The 24,097-nt window shown below is 36.0% G+C and overlaps 1 protein-coding gene across 1 annotated transcript; it reads left to right on the forward strand.

Annotated features, from left to right (window-relative positions):
* The first annotated feature begins 207 nt into the window (after positions 1–207).
* On the forward strand, positions 208–23,585 carry LOC140148832 (protein arginine N-methyltransferase 6-like). The gene is made up of 18 exons (XM_072170906.1): positions 208–335; positions 1,671–1,804; positions 2,491–2,558; positions 4,004–4,099; positions 5,331–5,565; positions 7,591–7,629; positions 8,328–8,393; positions 9,385–9,452; positions 10,050–10,091; positions 11,301–11,401; positions 11,722–11,769; positions 12,470–12,538; positions 13,430–13,503; positions 14,759–14,841; positions 15,638–15,747; positions 16,410–16,531; positions 17,278–17,388; positions 23,299–23,585. The coding sequence occupies exons 2-18, from the start codon at positions 1,671–1,673 to the stop codon at positions 23,384–23,386; spliced, it is 1,554 nt and encodes a 517-aa protein (XP_072027007.1). The 5' UTR covers positions 208–335; the 3' UTR covers positions 23,387–23,585.
* Positions 23,586–24,097: the final 512 nt, after the last annotated feature.

Consider the following 24,097-nt stretch of genomic DNA (forward strand, 5'->3'; position numbering starts at 1 on the left):
ATTTTGAAGAGGAATAATATTTTAAAAGGCTTTTTCTCAATTATCGATATCAACTTAAAATATAATTTAATTTATTTGTTGAAATTTGTTCTATATTTATTGATTTAATACTAGAAATATACTGTATGCAATTTTGATAGACTTCACTTTACTCACCATACCCCTCTAAAATTATAGACGAAACCGACTAATTTGATAGAGGTCATACATGTGTATGTGTTGTTTTCTTGCACTTGCAGTGACAGAATTTTCTTCATCATAAAAAATCATCTTTAATAGTGCTGTGAACCAAATTTGATTGGGATTTGAAAGGTGCCAACAATTCATAAAACATTGTAAGAATCATTTCAAGTTAAATACAATATTCCCCGGCTCAGCATGGCAGCTGGTGATTTTAAATTTGTGTTGTGATTAGCCCTAGAACTCTGGCCATAGTATCTGTTTTTACTTCTACTAGGGCCAGAGGCACTTACATTGAAAAATTTGTTGGAGATGCTTGAACGATCCAGTACAAAAAATGACAGCATTTCAATGCTTGATCGAGGTCACTAATTAACATGATAAAACCCACTTGAGAACACACAATCGCCGGTCATTTCTAAAGATGCATTTATACTCAATCGCTTTTGGAGAAACCTGAATCGCACGCATGGTCAGTGTACTAAATCGCCGTCGTATTTGCCTGCTGAGCATGCGCATGATTCGCTGTTTTTCAAAAGCGACACGTATAGGCCTATATTGACACCCTGTCGGTCAACGTTCTCTAAAATTGCACACATAACTTGTGTAGTTAGCGACAATGATTCAGTCTGCATGGTCTGGGTATAAACACAGCTTTACACAATGACTAATTTACATAGGCACAAAAGACCGTGTTCATGTACCGTTACTCAGCCAAACATGGCAGAGTAGGTCCCGGATCTTCTGTACATGTTCCTATCTCCTCAACGTTATACCTTTCCAACAAGGAAAGAGATACGAAAGGCGAACGTCTAGTTGTGATGTTCATGTGTGTGATCAATTCATTGTGTTTCAATTTCATTGTGTTTGTTGACAAGTTTAAGCTTATTTACAAAATGTACTCATTGTACTTACCTACACAGCTCATTTCATATGATGATATTTTTCATAAAGTATTGATTAGAATCGTATGGACGTAGTCTTTATAAATACGTGATTGCTCGTGCACACATTGGTCAGGCAGAGCGAAACAAAATTGGTTTGTCTGTTCATGATAGGGTGATTCAGTTGAAATATGTGTAGAATACATAGGCCTATGCCCAGCACCATATGTGCACCGAACGGATGTACAAATGATTCGTAAATGAAAAGCACCCTTTTTCAATTTTGCGAACAAGTGTTAGAAAAACTACCGTATTCGTTCCAATAAGCGCCCAGGGCGCTTAACAAAGCAAAGTCATCTTGGCCTTGGTTGGGTGGGCGATTATTTAATTTGTACATTGTTTACGCAAGATTTCTGAAAAAAAATTGCATGAGTGTTGACAGTCATGGTTACCCTTGTGGATCATTGCAATACATGTAGAAGCCAGATTTACATATCTTGCACGCCTTAAATAAATTTAGTACAGTATGTGTAGGCCTACATCATGGCCTAATTTGCTGTTCATTTATCAAAATACCTGTAAATACATTTTCACCCATACGTGTAGATGCCGAGAGTACGAGCGTGTGTGATTAGAGGCTGTAAATCTGCAGAAACCCATTTTGTCTTTCCCAAGACATTACAAGGAAGGTTATGGAAAGATGCTGTGTGGCCCCATCTCAAGGATAGCATTAAACAAAAGTAAGTCGCTATAATTTTAGCCATCATTTTTGTCTGTTTTGTTGGAATTGGAAAATAGCTGGGAGGGGCCGCTCAAGAAATCAACTGGCACTGTACACATAAATGACCAAAAACATGAGTGAAATGTGGTGTTTTTTTGTGACCAGGAAAGTAGGGCCCCTAACTTTAAAAAAAAAATGGTTTTCTGGATTCTAGAAAGTCATAATATATGATCTTATGAAATTTGTTAATTTTTTTTCAAACTTGATTTTTTTGGGCATATTTTTGTGTTTACACATGTCCTAACGAATCAGCCAAAGTTGTTGTGTTCGTCAGGTCAACAGAGCAGTTTTGACATGATGATGTATTCAGACATTTTGACGTCCCCTATAGACATAGAACTCCATGTTAAGCTGCCAAAATAGTCAGTGGCATTTCTTTCATTTTACCTTGTTTATTCATCTTAAAATGGACAGAAACCTTTCCTGACTGTTATATTAAGCATTTTAGTGAAGAAAATTTGATGGAAATCATAGTACATTATGGCTTGAATGCGGGTATTTTTCAAAAATTATTAGTCCAAAAAGGGAAATTTGTTTGGCAAAAAACTTGTTTGAAGAGGGTAAGATTTGCAGACCTAAGTCCCAAATGGCCTTTGAATTTGGGCATATCTAACACTAGTCCCTGTATGTGTCTTATTTCCGTAGATACCCCACCAAAGATGAGTGGGATCCACATAAATATGGCAGAATCTGTATCAAACACTTTAAGAATGGTAAGTTGCCCATTTCTAGTGTCACATTTTTAAGACCAGAAACGATGAATACATCTGCAAACATGATAAATATTAAGGAAAACGTGACTATTGGTTGAGGATGACAAGCCACAGTGGTATTTGTGTTTCAAAATTATGTGCATTCAACCTGACCTGCATATCGTAATAAAATTACCGTATTTGACATAATTGGCAGTTTTATTATTTGGCACTCATCCCCGAATAGATGCCCCCTTACAAAATTTTTAAAGTGACAACTGGTAAAGCAAGCAGCCCTTTTCATTCTTCTCCTTCTTCTAGGTTACTGCTTAACATTCCACGTGGAGGATAAACAAGCAGGAATTTTGTGCATGCATAGGATGAAATTAGTCTCTTGGGTTTGCTTCCTTAGTTCTGAAGTATTTATGAAGTGCCTCTTTAAACTGATCAGGTTGCCAATATCAGTTATGGTATGGGGTAGATCATTCCAGACTCTTACTGTCCATGGGACATTTGAAAATTTGTAGCTGTCGGTGCGAGTTTGAAGTTGCGTGAAGGAAAAGAAATGCGGTACATTCTAGCGATACCTCTTTTCTTATCATAAATAACATACCACTTGTCTTGAGTCACTGAAATTCCAGTGTAGTAACTGGATTCCTTGCCCCTATAATATAACTTTTGTTACCAGTGTGTTATTATTTTTTGAGAAAAATGCAAAAATAATCACAAATTTATCAAGGGGTGTAGTACCACCTTAAGTGCTGGGGGCGTTAATTAGGTCGGATATAGCAGGGTTTTTTTTGGGGGGGGGGGGTGATAAAAATGTTTACATTTCATAATACATGTAAAAACAGTTTTAACAAAAAATTAAATAAGTTCAAAAGCATGCAGTGTTTTTACATCTACACTACCAGAATCCTATTGCTGCTACCCCTGGATATACACTGCTGCTGCTGCACTAGTACTTGAGAGTACCCTTTTGGGTAGGCCTACTCTAATATACACACACATTAGAATCACATGTTCAGTACACACACTGGTACTGGAGTGGTTCTGCGCTGGTACTCTAGCGCCATGTAGTTTGGCAAGAGTGTACATCTGGGGTCAGCAGCAATAGGAACCTGGTAGTGCAGAGTTTAGGAGATGGGTTGATCCTTCATGTAATTATTTCGTGTAAGCTAATCCTAACCCTAACCCTAATCCTAACCCTAAACTAACCCTAACCCTAACCCTAATTCCGTGTATAATTACATGAAGGAGTAACCAAGAGGAGTCTGGACTCCCATCTTAATTCTATGTTATGAGGCGAAAGTACAAGTTGTATTATACGTGTAGTAATGTATTTCTGGATTTTTCTCCATGCAACCAGCAAGCTTAAGATTTTATCACCATTCACCTTAACTATTATTATACTGTAAAGGAATGGTGTGACTTTAAATTAACTAATGATGTGACCTTATCTTTAGGCCAGAAATCACCCTTCCCTGGCCTAGATGGTTACATGCCGACATTGTTTCCAGAACCTGATGAACCCAAACCTGTTGACCTGACAGCAAAGAAAGGTAATTCAAATATTTCAACAAGGCAAAAAAGATTGTAGGCTAGATAAAAAAAGTAGGATAGTTAGATCTATGGTTTTTTTTAAACACATTTCTGTGTTATTAGATGACTTCCTTTAGCACTACTGAAAGCATCAAAAAGTTCTGTAGTCCTTGCAAGATTGTTGAAAACATTGAAACACTATAGAGCACTTATCGTCGCTCACATCACATACTATTCTATTCAAGATTTTTGACTTTTTTTGAGAAAATTGGTGTGTAGCAATATGTTATTGAGCTCTTCAAATCCAACAACTTACATACCTCTATTTTTATGATTTAAAATGAGATATCAAACTTTGATTTTGGTCTATTTGCTGTTTTTAAAAATTTTGTGTTTCACATAAAGTGCTATTCAATGATGTGAGCTACTTTTACCCATTCATTAGTACGTATATCCAGATAAGATGTATATCACATACAGATCTATACGGTGAAACAATGCATAACATATTAATCTATTCAGAGCTTATTTACATTTGTAACCAATACATACATCACATAGAGATCTATAATAGGTATAAAGAAAAACCTAGCAAGACTGTAGCATAATATAGCGACTGAGTAAAATAGAATTGTTTCACATACAGAGCTATTTTCCTTGAAAGATGGATCATCAAAAAATGTTCCAAGTATCTTCTTTATATATACTCTGTAATTCTGTTGAAAAAAATATGAAGCCAAATCCAAAAAAATATGAAGCCAAATCCAACAACAGAATTTTCAATCGTGATTTTCTCAAAAAGCATGTTGCCTCAAATAGAATAGTGTGTGGTGCGACCAACGTTATGTTTAAGTCATAAATCAATACCCCCTGATAAATTTTGTGACTAATTTTGCATTTTTCTCAAAAAATAATAACACATTGGTAACAAAAGTTATGTATATTATAAGGAATCCAATTACTACTCTGAAATTTCAGTGATTCAAGACAAGTGGTTCATTATATATGTTAAGAAAAGAGGTACATTCTAGCGGTACTTCTTTTTGTATCATAAATAATGTACCGCTTGTCACTGAAATTCCAGGGTAGTAACTGGATTCCGTGCCCCTATAATATACATAACTTTTGTTACCAATGTGTTATTATTTTTGGAGAAAAATGCAAAAATAGTCACAAATTTATCAAGAGGTGTAGTACCCCCTTAAATGCTGCTCTATTCATTTCAATTTGATACCATTCTTTCTCATGTAGAGAATGCCCAAAGGATAGAAATGTTATCAATGATCACAGAAGCATTTCACGAGACCAAAAAAGGAAGGCCACGTGGCAAGAACAGTAGGCTGAATATTGGTATTGATGGTAGTGTAGAACGAGCAGCAGCTGAAAGCAGTGCAATTGATGCTCCTGATGAGGACCAGGATGCTACTGGAGACACTGGAGACACCATTGCTAAAGAGGAAGAAGAGGAGGAGCCGGAAGCTAAACGGTAAGTCATAGGTTAATAAATCCGTATCACTTGTTGGGAGTGAAATTGTACAAAATGATGCACACGTACCGAGATGTTGATGCGTCTAATGTAGAGTGACAAGTTTTCTGTGTCACAGAAAAACGGACAAATTCACAGAATTTAAGTAAAAAACGGAAAACACAGAAAAACATGTTTTTTCCTTGAGAAGAATAAAAATGAAGAAAAAATAATGAGGTGTGAGGTTAAAATAATGAAGAGATAATACAAGTAACTTCTTTTTACCCCCAATGTGAACACGGAATTGAAATTACATCACAGAAAATCACAGAATTTAGTATTTAAAACCACGCACAGAAAATCACGGAATTCAGTGTTTTAAATCACGGAAAACTTGCCACTCTAGTCTAATATATTCACAAGCCCCGAAGGGGGGAGTGCATTAGACTCATCAACATCTCAGTACAAGTGCATTATTTTGTACACTTTCTTGAGCAACAAGGGATACAAAATTGTGACTAAAAATTTTAGAAAATGCAAGTAAATATAAATGCATCCACCTACAAGAAAAGTGAATGCGTCCGAAAGCGCTGCCGCTGTGTGTACTACGCGGAGTCGTGCCTGTGCAATTATACAATATATATGCACAGCTAGTAATTTACTTACGTTTGCTCTGATTGGTTCTCACTGTCTAGGAGTTTCATAATAAGTGACTGCAGCTGATTCATTGATTCATTCACTTCATGCATTGATTAATTCAGGCCAAGAATAATAACCTCCATCCTGACCAGTCCCCTTATGTTTGCACACGAACAAGTCACTTATTCCATTGTTCTGTATGGTAACGATTTAGGGCACAAGGGCAAGATTCAAGTTTTTGTAGCAACATTAATGGCGATCCTTGTCCCAGCTGATATAATCGGATTCTTCTTTTAAAACTGCAGGGATAGAATTTGATGCAAAAGCCAAAAATGTTGATATTTGTGATTAGAAGTACAGAAATTCAAATTTAATGCAGGTTATAGAGCAAAAATACTTACCTCCTTAGATGAAACACAAATTTAAGTTAATTTCAGAAAAGAAATTAACTCTGAATCCGGGCACTGAATGTGCCCTCACTTTGTGTTCAACCCAGCATTCATTTAGTACTTGAAATACCTGCTTATAGGAAAACTGTTTGTTATGGCATTAGTCAACCAGTATTAATTAACATTCTTACCATATTGAATTCATTTGAAGGTAAGTTAGTGGGATTCATTGTCGAATCCCAAAAGTTTTTTGATTGTAATAATATTATTTATTACCAAACTTGTTTGTTTGTTTTATGATTTTGTGAGCATTTTAAAGTCCCATTCAGTGATCCCAGCGAAAGTGTAAAAAAATTATAATTGTTTACAAATTGCTTAAAAGTGAAGGATAAGTCATTCAAATTGTCATTTGGTATCTTTGAAATGAAAAATTTGGCAAAAAACAAAGAAAACTGCAGTTTTGACAACGTTGAAGCCCCATTCAAATACATGTAGCTAATGCCTTATTTTGTCTCAAATACACGGCTTTCGACTGAACCAGTAGCAGGCTAAGTTAGCACAACAATGACAATGACAAATTTGAATTTTGATGATTTTTACGATTGTCCGGATGAGCAAATCACTGAATGGGCCTTTAAAGTTTCAAAATAATCCCGTTCAGTTGCAGAACGGACAAAGGAAAATCTCTGAATGTAGCAAATTTGATGCAAACACCACCAAAATTAATTGATAGGATTGATTGATTCATTCATTCATTGACCCATTGATTTGTTCTTCCCTCCCTCCCTTCCTTCCTTTCTTCCTTCCTTCCTTCCTTCCTTCCTTCCTTCCTTCCTTCCTTCCTTCCTTCCTTCCTTCCTTCATTCCTTCATTCCTTCATTCATTCATTCATTCTCTTTTGTGGATCGCTCGATCATTGGATTGATTCATTTGTTCATTCATTTATTCATTCATGCTCTCCTCCACTCATTTAATCATGTTTTGACTCATTTTGACATTTTTGTTTGTCACATTTCAGAGTTTGTTCACAGTTTGATGAGGATGATTCCTACTTTAAGTGAGTATGTCTGACATAACCCTACCCTTTAGCGCATTCATTATTTATTGATAAATTTGAAAGCCACATTTAGATCAGGGTTACCTAACAGTCGTGTCTTGTCTTAGTCTTTGTCAAAGACCTCACGATCCTGGGGGAGCATGACAGGGAGCGCCGAATAAGATAGATAGCGCTCCCACTACGGTGCTCCAATCAAAGCCTTGTTGAAAGGCTAGTCTTGTCTTGTTATTATGATATATGTTTGAATCAATTTTTAGCAGAGTTGAAAACATTAACAGATTAAAATTTTTCACCATTCAAACATGATGAAATGAGTAGTTTGAACTGCAGGGATTATCCCAATATACAGCAGCAGTATCTTAATAAAAAGAAGGGGAAGAAAAATGTTAACATTTTCCTATAATTGGGCGTTTTTTCCCCAGAATGGAGGATGAGTGGCAGGACAGGGGCAAATGACTCATCAGTGCCCTCCTTTCTGGTACTGCCAGTGGTTTGGAAATAATGGCAAACAACAAATATTTCAAAATTTTTGGATCTTTTTGGACATATTATATATATGCTGATAGTGACAATAATGTCAAAAGCATAAGAAACCCATCTACTTGATCTTTGCCCATGCATGCACTTTACTGATTGTCATACAAATGTTAATTGAGTAATTATAAGCAAATTATTAACATTTTTATTTTATTGTGTAGATCTTATGGTGATATAGGAATACATGAGGACATGATTAGAGACACTGTAAGGACTAACACATACAGGTGAGTTGATGGATTGGATTAACAGCTTACATTACATACACTACTTGATTCCTATTGCTACCACCCCAGAGGTACATTGCTGTCCAGCTACTCCATTGGTACTCTAGAGACTAGAGTGCACACGTATGAATCTACAGATTGGAACTGCACTGGTACTCTAGAGTAGCCACTAAGTAGCTGTGCAGCAGTGTACCTCTGGGGTCGGCAACAATAAGAATTTGGTAATTCAGTTATTGTGTCTCATACAACATTCATATGCCTTTTTTAAACCTGATAATTTGGAATATTTTTAATGTTTGCACACGTTCCAACTTACACATAATTGGGACCATGCAGTTGCTGTATTTGTAGGAAATCAGAGCAATTTTGTATTATTATTTTATCATAATAAATCTTATAAATCTTAATCTATAGAACTAAACATTTGAAAAGTCAAGATAGTAGTATTAAAATGGTTTTTCTTTCATGTTACATCATTATTTTTAATGGATAGAAACCCTCCCGACAGTTATTAGTAATATTATAGTTTTTCATTTTTGTGAAAGAATAACGGTATTGCAATTTGACAGAAATGCTATATTATGGCTTTAACTGCAATGTGATAAGGTAATAATACAGATGAGCAAGTAATAGAGAGTTCCCATGTTTTCAAGCGGAACGGACTACAATAGTGTTTATAACGTGATTCGCACCGCCGTATTCCTCATTCCTTTGATTTGGTCAATGACCCTATTGGTGCTACATTCTACAAAATAACATTTGCTAATTATTGCTTGAGTGTTGGTATTCTGAAAATTGTAAACGGAGTTTAGGTTTCCCTCCAAGATGGCGGGTAACCCAAAACACGGGAACTCTCTATTGTGAAATCCTACATGGTTAAACCCTTTATGCACCAGCCTTATGTTCATTTCCTGAACAACCACAACTTGTGATGTTTTTCTACATATACAATGTGTGTTCTGAAATAATAGATAGTGATTTTTTTCTACAGAATGGCTATTTTAAAAAGTGTGAATAGGATAGCTGGTAAAGTGGTTCTTGATGTTGGAGCTGGCACCGGTAAGTGTTACATACAGGGTGTCCCAAAAGTCCCTTTACCATTGTTAAACGTTCACAACTCAAGTATTCGGCAACCGACAGCAAACATGAAGGTATCTTTGCATAGAAAAAACTTCAAACAATTGTTTTGACACCAAATTTAACATATTTCCCTACAAAGGTTAATTAACCCTAATGCCCAAGTGCTTTTTGGGCCCTGGAAAGGATAGAAGGAAGGAGAGAAAGAGAGAGAAGGTGAACAAAGAAGTTGTTTGTTTTGGTCAGGATGCAAACCCAAGACCCCTCGCATGCCAAGCACTAGGTCGGGACTGGTAGCCACAAGTGTTTCCCTGGCCTGACCAACAACACCGTGCATATATATGACTTAGGGTGATTGCATCACTGCATTACGTGGGATACATGCATGCACAGTGGATATATCCCATAGTATTTGGGAGTGTCAGGGTTAATTTAATGCATGCTCATAAGTTCACAAAAATTGATAAATTGAAGTGACAACAAACATGTTCTTTCTTGAGAACTGAATGCTTCCTTTTTAGCCTAAAGTGCATGATTGTTTGAGTATTTTTTTTATCAGTGTTTTCTTTTTCTTTTCAGGAATATTAAGTTGTTTTTGTGCACAAGCTGGAGCCAAGAAAGGTAAGCAGATGGTTCATAAAGCTTAAGTTAACTTGTTTCATCAAACCATTTATGAAGATCTTTCAATGATAAATAATTAGATGTACAAGGGCTAATTGTAAGTATTTGAGTTGAAATGTAATTGATTGGAATTTGTTGTGAGATTTCAGAGACAAAATGTTATGTTATGCTATGTTGCACTACTTTTTTAGGATTAATAAAATATTCTCCTGTTTTGCCGAATGAAACATAGCTAAATCATAACCCTTAAGTGATACTAATGGGGGGGGGGGGATTGGCCAAAATGTTTTCTTACAATTACAGTCATGAAAGAAATTCAAAGACTTGGAAGAAGTCTTAAGATGAAGCATTCAAAATCTTGAACATAGGGCCAGAAGTTTACTCATAATTTGAATATCATATGCTAATTTTGATAATTGATTAGAAAAGAGGTTAGATAATCTATTTTCCCAAATTTAGAATGTATAACATGAAATTAGTCTTTGTAAATATCTTTGGGTTGATTGTCACAGCATACAAAAACACCCTGATATTTTTTGACCAAATGATAAGATTTGACTTGTATTGTCAGTTAGAACTAACTAAAGGATTAGGATTTAGCTTTGTTTCTTCATTTGACAAAACAGGATAATTTTTTTGAATAATAATTTTAAAAAATATGGAATTGGGTGTAGTCTTAGGTACTACAGGGTTAGCACCAGGATAAAAGAGTTCAGAAAATAGATATGAGTCTATTACGAAATGGGGCTGAACTACCTCAATGTGTTCATGAGGTTTTGGTTTGTGGAAGTTGTAGAAACCTAAACCAAAAAAAAAAAAAAAAAAGCACCTAAAAACCAGAAATTACCTTCCTTGTACAGAAATGAAAATCAAATATAAACTTCCAATAAAACACTTCAAAAAAGAGGATAAGCCCCTTTGCCCCTTCCAGTTGTCTTTCTCAACTTTCCTGGCCCTTCCATAAAATATCCATTGTCATTCTGGATTAATGTGTCTGGCACAATTTAAGAACCCTACTTTGAATCCTTTCAGAAAGTTTTTAGTGATGGAAAACTTGTCTGAAACTTAACATGATCAACAGTTATGGTTTGGTTTCAAACAGTGATTTACTGCCATTCAAATGTTATTACAAAACGTAAGTTTTGCAAGTATAATTAGGAGTATGCCCATCTTATTCGTTAACCTTATTCTTTATCACTTTAATTACAGTCTATGCAATTGAAGCCAGTCAAATGGCAGAACAAGCCAAGAAAGTGGTGGAGGCTAATGGGCTGAGTAACAAAATAACGGTCATACATGGAAAAGTAGAGGTTTGTTGAATTACTAACACAGTTTTGCAATAGTGCTTCCCCTCTGTTTTGCTGATGCACATATATAGTGGAAACTCAATCAGAGAATAAAATCTTGAGATTTGGTTGTGTGAGGAGTTATAAAATGGCAGTTATGAATTCAGTTAATAACTTCGCATCAGTTATATGTCAGGCATTGTGAAAAATCTAAACATTTAGCCTTTGAAACAGAGGAAATCCCTCAGGGTGCAGCCCAAGGGATATCTGCACCACTTACGAATGAAAGTCCTTCACTGTAATAGAGAGTGTTTAGTATTATCTGTTTTATTTTATTTTTTCAGGAAGTAACAGTACCAGAGAGAGTTGATGTAATAGTTAGTGAATGGATGGTAAGTCACAATGGCAAATACTTTTGTGTGGGTTTATTTTTTGCGGTTGGACAGGAAACCGCAATTTTTGAACCCTGCATAAATATTTATTACACATAGTATTAATGTGAATGTGAATGTGAATTTAAACACCCACTAAATTGATACATGATAAATCACAAATATCCCTCTGTACAGTATAAAGGTTCGTTCATACTACCACCTCATTTGCGATGCGTTGCTTTGCGATGCCGATATATCGATTACTTTTGCCGCAACTCAACGCAACTCGTCACATTTCCAGGTTAAAATGTATGTAACTTATTGCGATATCGCAATGCAGTAGATGCGGTGCGACAACGCACCGCATCGCAAAGCAACGCATCGCAAATGCGGTGGTAGTATGAACGAACCTTAAGAGTGAAACATAAAGCTTTTTGTTATATATAAGTCTATGTGTTGAGGTGTGTGCATGAGTGTAAGATTTTGATGGGTGAATTGTAAGCTTGTCAATCGTGGGTGTCAGCGCTTATTGGATGGTGTTACTAGATCAAAAATTGCATAAAAATGCATTATAAAGGATTCCGGCTTCCAGTTTATGAGGAATGTGCCTAATTTTGGAGTATGGACCATGAGCTAGCCATTCACTTGCATAAAATCTTCAAGTACATGTAGGACTCTATTCTATGATTTGATTTTCTTGGATATTATTATTTTGTAGGGACATTTTCTCTTATATGAATCAATGCTGAATTCTGTCATCCTTGCAAGAAACAAGTGGTTAAAATTGGTAAGTAAATAGACATACATACAATGTACCTGTGATAGCAAGGTTCCAAGTAGAGTTTCTTCCACTGTTTTGGAGCAATGCTGCAAAATAAGGCCATATGCTTGAAATAAAATGCTGTGTCGGACATAATCCTTCAAAACGGCATGTTCCAAGTCAGTAATCCATCTGCATCTAGCGATGCTGAGGTCTACATCAGTGCTCGGGCCCCAATTCTTTCAAGTAGAAATACTGGAGACTCGTTTCTGACCTATGAGGTCTGTTAATTCGTAGCTCGCATCGCATCCTGTTGTATCTCACATTTTTTCTCTTTTTAGAGATATGTGGCATATTTATTTGTATTGTTATGTACCGTATTCATTCCATTCCACCCAGGGCGCTCAACAAAGTCATTTTGAGTGGGCTCTTATTTTTTATATTGTTTACATAATTACATATGTTAAAAATGGGCCATGTTATGGACTTTGTGTGTTGATGGCTGTGTTTGATACACGAGTAGTTGCATGCATGGATCCTGCACATAATGATAGAGGATCATGTGTAGTAAAGTCGCTGGGTGGGCGCTTATGGGGTATGGGCGTTTAATGGAACGAATACGGTACTGCAAACTCACTAAATTTCAAAACTAAATATGGTCCAATTAGTGAGATATTAATTAGGTAATTATGTTCTATGTTGGATTTTTAACATTTTTTGTTTCACATACTGTATCGGAGTCAGATTTAGCTGAATACAGTAGTTAAACTTCCAAAAAGAATGGATGAGCCAAAGTACTATTGAAATTCTATGAGAATATAAAATGATAGCTTCGCAGTGAAACATGTCTTTTTGTAAAAGTGCTGTGAAGCTTGAAACTTTTCTCCCTTACATGAATGTTTGTTGTTGTTATCACAGGGTGGTATAATACTTCCAGGTGTAGCTACACTATATCTAGCACCTATTACAAATGAAGACATCTACAAAGAAAGGTAACACACTTTGTCCAATATTTTGCAAATAGATTTGGAATAGTTTCATGACATTCTTCTATAAAATAAACCTAAAACTTATCATGGTCCAAGCTACTAGCTCATGGTGACCTCATATACACCAGGCACAAAAAGAAACTCATCAGTTATATTCATCCTTGCTGTTAAATAACTTGATAATTTTGGATTATTCTGAAATATACATTTTGTTAATGGGACTTTTCTTTCTCATTTGACACCTGTTCGTGAACATTGAGCAAGAATTGACCAAGATATGCGCCTCCAAACTCTCAAACGTTGCAATTTTAACGATTCAATTGTGCCTGTTACACTGTGTGCTTTATTGTTTGGCCCGTGGTGCTTGTGTGCAATACAACGACGCGTTCCCATTGAAACCCGTTGAAAATGCAACTTTTCTTTTTGGGGTTGGAGGCTTTGGAGGTGCATATCTTGGTCAATTCTTGTTCGTTTTTCACGAACAGGGTGTCAAATGAGAAAGCAAAGGCCAATTAACAAAATGTATATTTCAGAATAATCCAAAATTATCAAGTTATTGAACAGCAGGGATGAATATAACTGACGAGTTTCTTTTTGTGCCTGGTGTACATCCATGTACACTGTACAACACTTAACAATCTATATAAGCAAAAGTTCCGATACCATTTTTCACTCTGATGTGGTAGTGATGTCAACGTGTTGACGCATTTTTTTTGCAAGAATCTTAACAAATTATGTTAACAAACTAATTTTAGAGACAATTTGTTGAATGCATTAAAAAATTTATCAACATTTATACCTAAATCTGATATCACAGGTGGATTTGTCAAATTTTTGAAGCCATATGTAGACTTTTATACACTTCAGACTAACAATTGTTAGCAGTAATGAGGCCAAAAGGGTTCCATAATTCCAAGGCTAACACTGACCTTAAAATGCATGGGTGGAATTGTTTCATGTAGTGTATAAGTGGTAACTTACTTTCACATAAAAAAATTGGTGTGATTTCCAACAAAGGGGAACTTTGTCAGAAATTCATGCCATTAACAATGTTGGTATATGACAAAATTTCACATTTGTGTATTGTTAAATTCACAACCTAACCTCTACTTGCGACAAATAAATCCTTTGCGAAAATTACCACTTATCCATGATATGCTGGTTCACAAACATTTGAATTCTTTTTCAACTGTCTATGATAGAGTGAGGAATTGGAACAATAATATTTTCCATTCTGTTAATTATTTCATCAATTCAGAATAGAATTTTGGGATGAAACCAAGAAGATGTATGGAGTAGACATGTCATGCTTAAAAGGTCATGCTAGAAAGTGTACATTTGGTAAGTATTCCATCTTTTTGTATATTTAATTTCAAGTACTGTGTCGGGAAATCTGAAGATCAAATAGTTCAACAAGAACATGCAGGAAAATTAATCAAATGCTTTGGAAACTTTCTGTGTAGATTATATTGTGGCGGCATCATATTGAGGAAATTGAACTAGTCAAATTTCTGTAGGACTTCACTGTACTGGTGCTACATTTAATTTGACACAATATGTACATTTGAAAGCACAGTGTATCCCACAAGTGTATGATGCAGTAAAAAAATTAACCAATCAGGCTTCTGCGAAGTTCAAAGTCACTATGCACCCGAGACTCATACACATTTGTTAAAGAGTTAAAAATACTTTTTGGGAACTTACCAGCCTGACTAGCTCAAAATGTAGTTTTCACCATCTATGATTGTCATAATACAGTGGAATATGTTAAGTATTATTCATCACCATTTGGTTTAAAGGTTGGTGACCCAATTGACAGTGTCATCCCAGTAAAATATTAGGTTTCCTTTACATGGTATGAACAAAAAAATTGTTGCCTAAAGGGATGTGACCCTTATTTTGGTCTATCACACGTACTGTTCTAATGGACCATTGTTTGCTTCTAATATGCAAACCGCTGGAGCAATAAATTTTTGAACTGAAAATTTGGATTTGGATTATTTTGGTGACAAAACACATGAACAAATTATACCATCCACCTTTAAGGACATTCATAGCAGTGGATGTAGTGAGATATGGTACATGTAGATTTGGAGACCATTTTTGTGAGTAATTCTTTTTTCTCATTGTGTTGTAGGTCAAGTGCAATTAGAGGAAGTTATAGGTTCAGATTTAATAGGAGAAAGCTGCCAGATAGCAAAAATAAATATCCATCTAGCTACACTGCAGGACTTAAACAAAGTCATGGTAAGTAATCCAATAGTTGATCTACATGTATGTCTAAAGCTGCCAGATAGCAAAACTAAACATCCATCTAGCAACACCGCAGAACTTAAATAAGATCATGATCGATAAGTAAAGGTTGACTGTTTTAAGACTCAATCTATGTCAAAATATCACTCCATGTTGAGGGAATTGTTTCCAGCGGTTTAAGATCAGAAACAAATATACCTGAAGACAAATATAACACCTGAACAAATAGAATTGGGTTTTATAAAGTCTTTATTGGCTTTTTTGTATCGCTGCTATCCGATGCTAAACTCCATTCCAGGTATCGAAATAAATGACATACTACACATGTGAACAACTCTGATTCCAAAATCGTGCTCTAAAACTCCAACATTATTATTGCTAAATTGGACTGAATGATGATTATCGTTTGGTGATAACCTAAACTGAAATGGCAGAATTAACTTACTATATGACAAAAGCAAACCAGGCATAGTACTACATTCTGAAAGGTTGGAGTGGTGCGGTGGCGGTATGAACAATTAACCGATCAACTCGGCTTAACCTGTATAAGCCTACATTCCAGATAAATGATTTTGGTCTGAACACACCTTCTGGATAGTATGCCTTCAATTGATTTGATATAGCACAGCTCACATTGACCTCTTCTTGCATTTCAGGGCAAGTTCAACTTCAAATGCTTTGGTTCATTACCTCTCTGTGGCTTTGTCTCCTGGTTTACTGTGACATTTAATATTCCTGGGAAAGAATCAGTTCATATATCCACTGCACCAGACAAACAGTAAGTATATCTTTACAACACTAATTTATCTGACAGGGAGAACAGGTTGGTGTGCAGAACTGTAGCAGTGCCAGCTGTGGGAGCTTTGCCTCTCTCTAGTAACAACCAAAAATCAACTTATCTTATAGAGGAAAATTGTCTTATCAGTTTTAGGGAAATATCGGTATTACCCCCTCTCGTCCACACCCACTACGTAGTAGAGTTAACAAGCCCTTCAATTGATGCTAATCCCTGTAAAAAATACAGGTGGAACAAATTCTAGTAAACTAGGTACTCCACTTGAACCAGTTCTGAACTATTGGTAAATTCTGTTTTACAAGTCCAATAATTTACACATGTATGTTTTAGACATTTCATCTTCCGATTGGAAGACTTCATCAGTAATGCATTAATCTAGCCGCTGTGCCTCCTCTGGCAAATTTCCCACCCTCATCCCCAGAGTGTCCTGTTCCTTGCAGTAGCTGATTGATCAGAAAGTGCAGCAGCTAGATCGGTACATTACTGATGAAGTATCCTGATCAGAAAACGAAACATCTAAAATGTGAATAGATTATTGGAATCCACCAATAGTATGATATCTAACAGTCCTGTTCATCTTATTCAAGGATTTGATCCAGTTCTGTTACAACCATCAATCAACAAACTGTTATATGAAGTTTATTGTGTTATGTTTATGTTTATATAAAATGTTGTTACATTCTTGTCTGATTTTTGATGATTTAATTTATTTTGTCCTCTTTTTGTAGCACAACTCATTGGAAGCAGACAGTGATGTATCTTGATGAGCCTGTAGCTGTGGAACAAGACACAGAAATATCAGGAAATATAGTACTAACTCCAGGACAAGTGCAAAAAAGGTCAGATTTAAGTTATATTGATGAATTTATGACTCTTCTCACAACAAAAATGTTCACTTACGTGAGCTTTCGGCTTGCGGTCGCTAAGCCTTTTTTCAAACTGATGTTATTGATCTTGATGAGTGTCACATGACGAGTTGTTGTCAACAACGTCATGTGACAACGTCAGATTTAAGTTGGTTAGTTCTTTGATTAAGACAGGTCGGCAGCATTGTCTTTTGTTTCCCCAATATTGGCCAAGACATAAAGCACAATAAATAATTATCACTCACTGTATTCATAAGACATCCAGGGCAGCCAGCATTCATCCCAACTCATTGACAAAGACGGGGCAGTTGGCCACGCTGGCTGCTTTTCATGCGCTGACTTACAAAGTTTAGCTGACATCTTGTGGCTCACTGTAATAACAATATGGAAAAGAGCCCCATCACACCCACCTCCACTTTCTTGAATCAACTGTGACGATTCTTCTTTGTAATTAGAGGGACATGGTCTGATTCTTGTTTTCATATTCTATTTTCTATCTTACATTGAGGCTTACCATAAAAAGAATTCCTGCTCCTGTAGCTGCTGTACTGGGCCTGACTTTCTGCTGCATATTATATAGCCAATTTAAACACTGAGCAGGGCTGAGATCTATGTCCTTCAAAATATTTTGTAGAGTCATTCGAGAGAAGGGGAAATACCAATACCGGATAAAGCCGTTGGCAACTGTTTCTTTCCTGTCTATGCAGCTGTCTGTTACGTTCTACAGATGTCTTTGTTGACTTGGTTCCATTTGGCTTTCAATGATTTGAAAAAGGACACCTTCAAAGGTTGGAGAATTTGTGTTGTATTGCGTGGCAAGCATATGATCTGAATGTGATTTATGGAAGCCAACTCCAGAGTATAAAGGGTTTCATGGCTTTTATGGCAGTGTAACAAGAGAATGACTATTGAGTTTGGTTGAACATTATTTGCCACAATCTTTCGCGGGTGAAAGTCTAAAGGCACACCACATTTGTTGCAATTCCATATGAACTGTGGATTTGTATCTTTCAAATGTGGTTCAATCATGTTATAGGAGTTGGTAAGAACTGATTTGCTACTCATCCGGGCCCTACATTTACTCAATTTCTTGGAGGTTCTCAAGCTTAGTTCCTTACGTTTGGCCATAAACACATAATACCAATCTTTCCCGGCACTCCTCTTTTGCAACCACTTTTCAGCGTGATGGCTTCTGCTGGGATCCCTATAAATGATCATATAAGCAATCTCTTTGACTTGTTTTCTAGTTTTCCCAACCCCCAACTCTAAGCAAGCAGTTAGATAGTCTTTTAACCTTTCCTCTTCTTCAAAAGTGAGAGCTGCATCAGCTCCTGGATTGAAATTTACTTCTAGTCGCCCAGTTACACAACCTCTTATGGAATATATGAGTATGATTATACTCATACTTATGAGTATGGAATGCCATATATTTCACTGGCATTTTTAATGGACAATTCCCCTGCTTGGATTTTTGTAACAGCTTCGGAATTTGTGTCCTATCGTATTGAAGGTTTACATGTTGACTGGCTCAAGGCATCCTGTAGAAGTAACCAGCAATCAACTATATACAATGTCTAGCTTAAAGCAAATGATACTGGGCTACAAGGGAAATGTTTATACAGTGAAAAAAACATTACACTGTACATACTATTATAGGATTGAATGTTTACATGGGATTACATTACACTGTCACATTACAGTTCTGAGCTCTGAAGAAACATTTCAATGATTGAGTGCCTCTTGTAATACATCTATGAATATTTAGCGTAAACCATAACGATCAATCAAGCCTAGCTTGAAGAGGTACCAAGCTTGAAAAAGGTGTCATGAACGATAAAAACTGTTCATTCTCATCATCTTCTCTGTAATCGGGTCTGTCTTGGTGAAAATCATGCTGTTTGTTTATGCTAAAAGATACATTATTTTAATTAGCTAATGTAGCTAGATATCAATGCAGTTGCATACAGCAGATAGATTTATTTTATTAGATAGATTTATTATAATCTTTTCACTCAATACATGATACAAAGAATAATACAAAAAGAAAAATACATGATAAAGATAAAAAGAATAATACATTTAAAATAGACTTGGTGATTTATTAAAGCATTATTTACAATATTGTTTCATGCAAATTATACTGAAGCAAACACACTTTCGTCCTTGAGAGGACAGTCAAGTTTCACTGATTTCTGTTTCATGACCAATGTAAAACAAATCATAACTTCACACAACAGATCAATTTTGCACAAAGCAGAACCCAAGGAACCAGATGGTGCTAATCTTTAACAGTTTAAGTGAAACTTTACTGTCCCTCCAAGGCAATTGTTTAGCTTCCAGTATAAAGTTCACCAGAAGACAGTCAATCGACTTGATAATTCATCATTGTATTGATTAACATATATTGACTTCCTGTGTCTAAAGTGTTTAAAAACACGCTTTTGTTCAGTAAGAGTGACTTTTAACAGTGACAAATTTTTCCTCTAACAACATCTGCATAGTTTTTGGTAATTAATGGATAAGAAAATTTCCATTCAGTTGAATGGAAATTAATCAGTCGGGCTAAGGCCTATTCAACTACCAACAAACTATGCAGACTTTGTCTAGAGGAAAATACTTCATCATATTTAAACCCCATCTCTTTCACTGAACAAAAGGAATGAGCTAATAAACACTTGTAGACACAGGAAGAAGCATCTCTTAATCAACTACAACTGATCAATATATCAAGTATTGACTGTCTTCATGAACTTGAATTGCTTATGTTATGTAACCATTTTTGACTGTAAATGTATGCCAATTAAACTGTCTAAAGATTGCTAGCACTAGTCAAGCTTTTACGCCGGTGATCGCGTTGCAAACTTGACCAATGCCACTCAAATCGTGAGCATTCACACAGAAATAGAAATCAGTTTCAGTGATAAGCATATTCTGACGAGTGTAGGTCTTGCTTCGCTGGCTTGCATGAAACAATATTGTAAATAATGCTTTAATAAATCACCAAGTCTATTTTAAATGTATTCCAGCTCCCTTCTTGGTTGAGCACTTTACTGTGGATGATTTACCTTACTTGGATTTATTTAAAAAGAATAATATATGCATAATAAACGATAAAATGCATAATACAATGATGATTTCAAAAATTACAGCCTGTAAAAACTTTCAAATAATCCAAAAAAATGTCATGCAAAAACGGTCTCATTTAACACTAAATTGAGATTTTCTACACAAATTGTCTGAAATGTGATCAAATTGTTTAAACTGGCACACAAATTGTGTCAATAATTTGTTGATACATTTGGTGTGAAATTGGTACTTTTTAAAGGATTTCTTGTTTAAGTAAAGTATAAATATGTTTAAACGTGCACATCTGATCAAAAGTATTTGAGTAATAAAAACCAAGTTAAGTTAATAAAAAACAAACATAAGAAACAAAACAAAAGAGTCAATGACCAATAATTACTCCCAAAATATTTATATAGCCTATAGCCTACTTCATCTTTGTGAATTTATTTTATTTTATCCATTAACTTGCCGCCGGACATCATGCAGCATAAGTCTCAGCATGACGCTACATGAGCTCACTACAAACGAGGAGGCCAGTAATGTACAGTATGTACAGTATGTCAGGAGTGAAGTTAAGGAGGGATTTTGGACTTAAATCAACATTGTTTTTCCCTGGTGTCTTCAACCATGTTAGAAGCTGTATGAATTAGGCACAGAGGAGTAAGATAAGACAGAGCGCGTACCACCAGTCAAAGTCCCCGTGTATTGTATGGTGCAGTTCTCGCATATTCATGAGGGCCGATTGTTCGATCGTGCTGTGTCAAACAATCACGCCAGCGCTGCGTGCCTATCGCGATAGAGCGTTGCGTGCTTTCGCGATTACGCAATAGACCATGAAAATACGCGGTAATTGCGTAGCAGTCTCGCCTGTCGCATTTCATGGAACAATCGGCCCTCATTATCGGATGAGGCGGAGACTTTGACTGGTGGTACGCGCTCTGTCTTATCTTACTCCTCTGTGGAATTAGGTCACAGAGTTGTTCCTCCTTTCTCCAGCTCTACTACCTATGGAGGCCAGGGTACTGTTTTGCATAAGACGTAAATGATTCCTCAGGCGAATGGCTACATTCCTCATCAGCTGCTCATTGACACCAATGGAGTACATAACTGCTTCAACATATGTACCACCAGCCGAGGTGTCGAATATGAGCTCACTTAGTCTCATATTTCGATTTGACTGGGAATGAAATCCAATTTTACTTCCAAACTCTCGGCACAGTGTATTCTTGATGTAACTTAATTTTAGTCGTTTCTTGGGTAGCCAGAATTAATCACATTGGCTTTGTAATCACAAAGCAGCCCTTGCAGGGTTCATACCTCATGCTCCTCCAATATAACTTCTCGGACATGCTTGAAGAACAAGTACTGTAGTGCCTCTCTCAGTGGGACATTTTGTAGATGAAGGCACCTTCCATGGTTCAGCTGATGTTGATATATTTGAGCCAGCACTTCTGATGGTATTTTATTTCAGCTGCGAATGGGACAGGTATGGCATCAGTCAGCATCAGAATGCAATCTCTTATGTCAATGCCCTACAGTAACATAGTATGTATGTTGTTTGAATCACTTCCAAGCACGTTCTTGGCTGATGAGATACCATGATGCATTGTGGTTAGGATGTTTCACATCCTTTGGCTGCATACACCAAATGCATAAAATTCTTGTCATGTATATAGCCCTTATCCTTGAGCGCAGATGCTTTAGTGGATATACTGGAGAGGAATCAGCTAATGGGGTATCGGAGTTCTCTGACTCTGACTTGATTTAATTCCAAATTATTACACAGCGAATTTGCAAATTCGCTGTGTTCTGTCTTTTGCCAATTCTTTCTTTCTTTCTGGCAATGAGCTCTAGCTCCGCAAGGCATTGGCAGATTTCAACCATTATTATGCTTTGAGAATCTGCCATCCTATACTTTATACACATTTTTAAAAACCAATTATTCTGGATATTGGCGACCAATTTCACCTGAACAGGGAGGTCTCTGCATCAGCTTGCAGTCCACGATCACCATACATGTAGTGTATAGATATCGTAACACCATTTAACGACCCCACTTTTAGGCGGTTACAGAATATAATCGAGAAAATTAAAATTTTGACCAAAAATCACATTTTTGACCAAAAATCACATTTTTGACCAAAAAATTGTCCCCCCTTGCTTACCTGCCTCGCACATTGTAACAATCACTCTGGAGGATAATCATGAGGTGAGCTACTGCATTTTACTTTGGGATATTCCTTGATTCTAAAGGCAAAATGTTTAGATTTTTCACAATGCCCTCCAATTAAAGCCATATTATAACATTTCTTTAAAAATAGATTAGTATTCATTTTCAATAAAATGTTAGCATTTACTGTCAGATATGTCCCCTTTTAATTTTGAGCCGAACAAGTGAGGTAAAGCAAAGAAAATTGGAATTTACTACTAGCGCCAATGCATGTTACTGCGGCGGTTGTAATATGGTACGATCCTCTGGTGTGTGTGTCCCGCACGCCGTGGACGTAGTACTGTGTTGACATCGCATACGCGTTCGACTAATATTTCTATCGTAATAATAAAACAACGGTTCCGGCGGTTTATTCAAAATCTCGGATTTTGACAAAACTACAGCACCTAAAGTCTTGATTTTTGCAGAGAATCTTTGTTTACTAAAGTACATAACAATCGTGTAAAAACCTGAATTAAAAATTTTTTTGAGGGCGTTCTCCTCAGCAAATGTTATAATATGGCTTTAACTGATGCACAATTATTAAACTATAATAATTGATAGTTGTATAACATATTCTTTGTTGTCATGTGTGTCTCTCTGTACAGGTGCCTTGATGTATCGCTGACATTTCAAGTACAGAACACAGCTTACATTAGAAAATACTACATGGGACCTGAAGAACCAAATAGCTAACAGTTGAGCAGTAGTGAACGTTAAGGCCTTGTATGAGAACATAGTACATGTGTATTAAATAGCCAAAGAGCTAACTTATTGATATTGAAGTTTGAGTCTTCAAAGCGGAATGGTTTTACCTTGAAAGCGGAGTGGTTTTGTAAGAAAATACAACAATGGACCTGAAGAATCAAATAGTTTTGGAGAAAATGGTAAACAAAAACACTGTGAATATTTCTAAAGTTTGTCAAATAAATTCTAGCAAATGAAAAATGGTTTTATAGAACTTTATATCAAGCTTTTGAAAATCAGTAAGAAACAAAATTTTACTTCAAAAATATTTTTTATATTGACCACAAACTTAATGGGTTAAAACCATGTTTTCATCATTTTCTCCAAATTTAAACAGAACATTTTTACATATCTGACATATGTATACTTTTTTATACTTAGGACCAACAATTTAGCTGTAATGAGGCTCAAAAGTCTCCATAATATCAGGGTTAATACCAGACTTTACACCCACCTGACATCCAATGGCTGATGTAAACATTTACTTACCAGAGAGGCGGGTAACTGGGATTTTCTGTGCAATATATTTTGTCTAACAGCACCACCAGACAATCAGAAATTCTATATAGACCAAGTAGATCATAAAATCTCATGCCTATTTTGTAAACATTGCAAATAATTCCCTCTGTTGTTTAAATTGCAATCCACAATGTTGACTGC

Source organism: Amphiura filiformis, chromosome 3 (genome assembly GCF_039555335.1).
Source record: "Amphiura filiformis chromosome 3, Afil_fr2py, whole genome shotgun sequence".
In the NCBI taxonomy this organism is placed as follows: Eukaryota; Metazoa; Echinodermata; class Ophiuroidea; order Amphilepidida; family Amphiuridae; genus Amphiura; species Amphiura filiformis.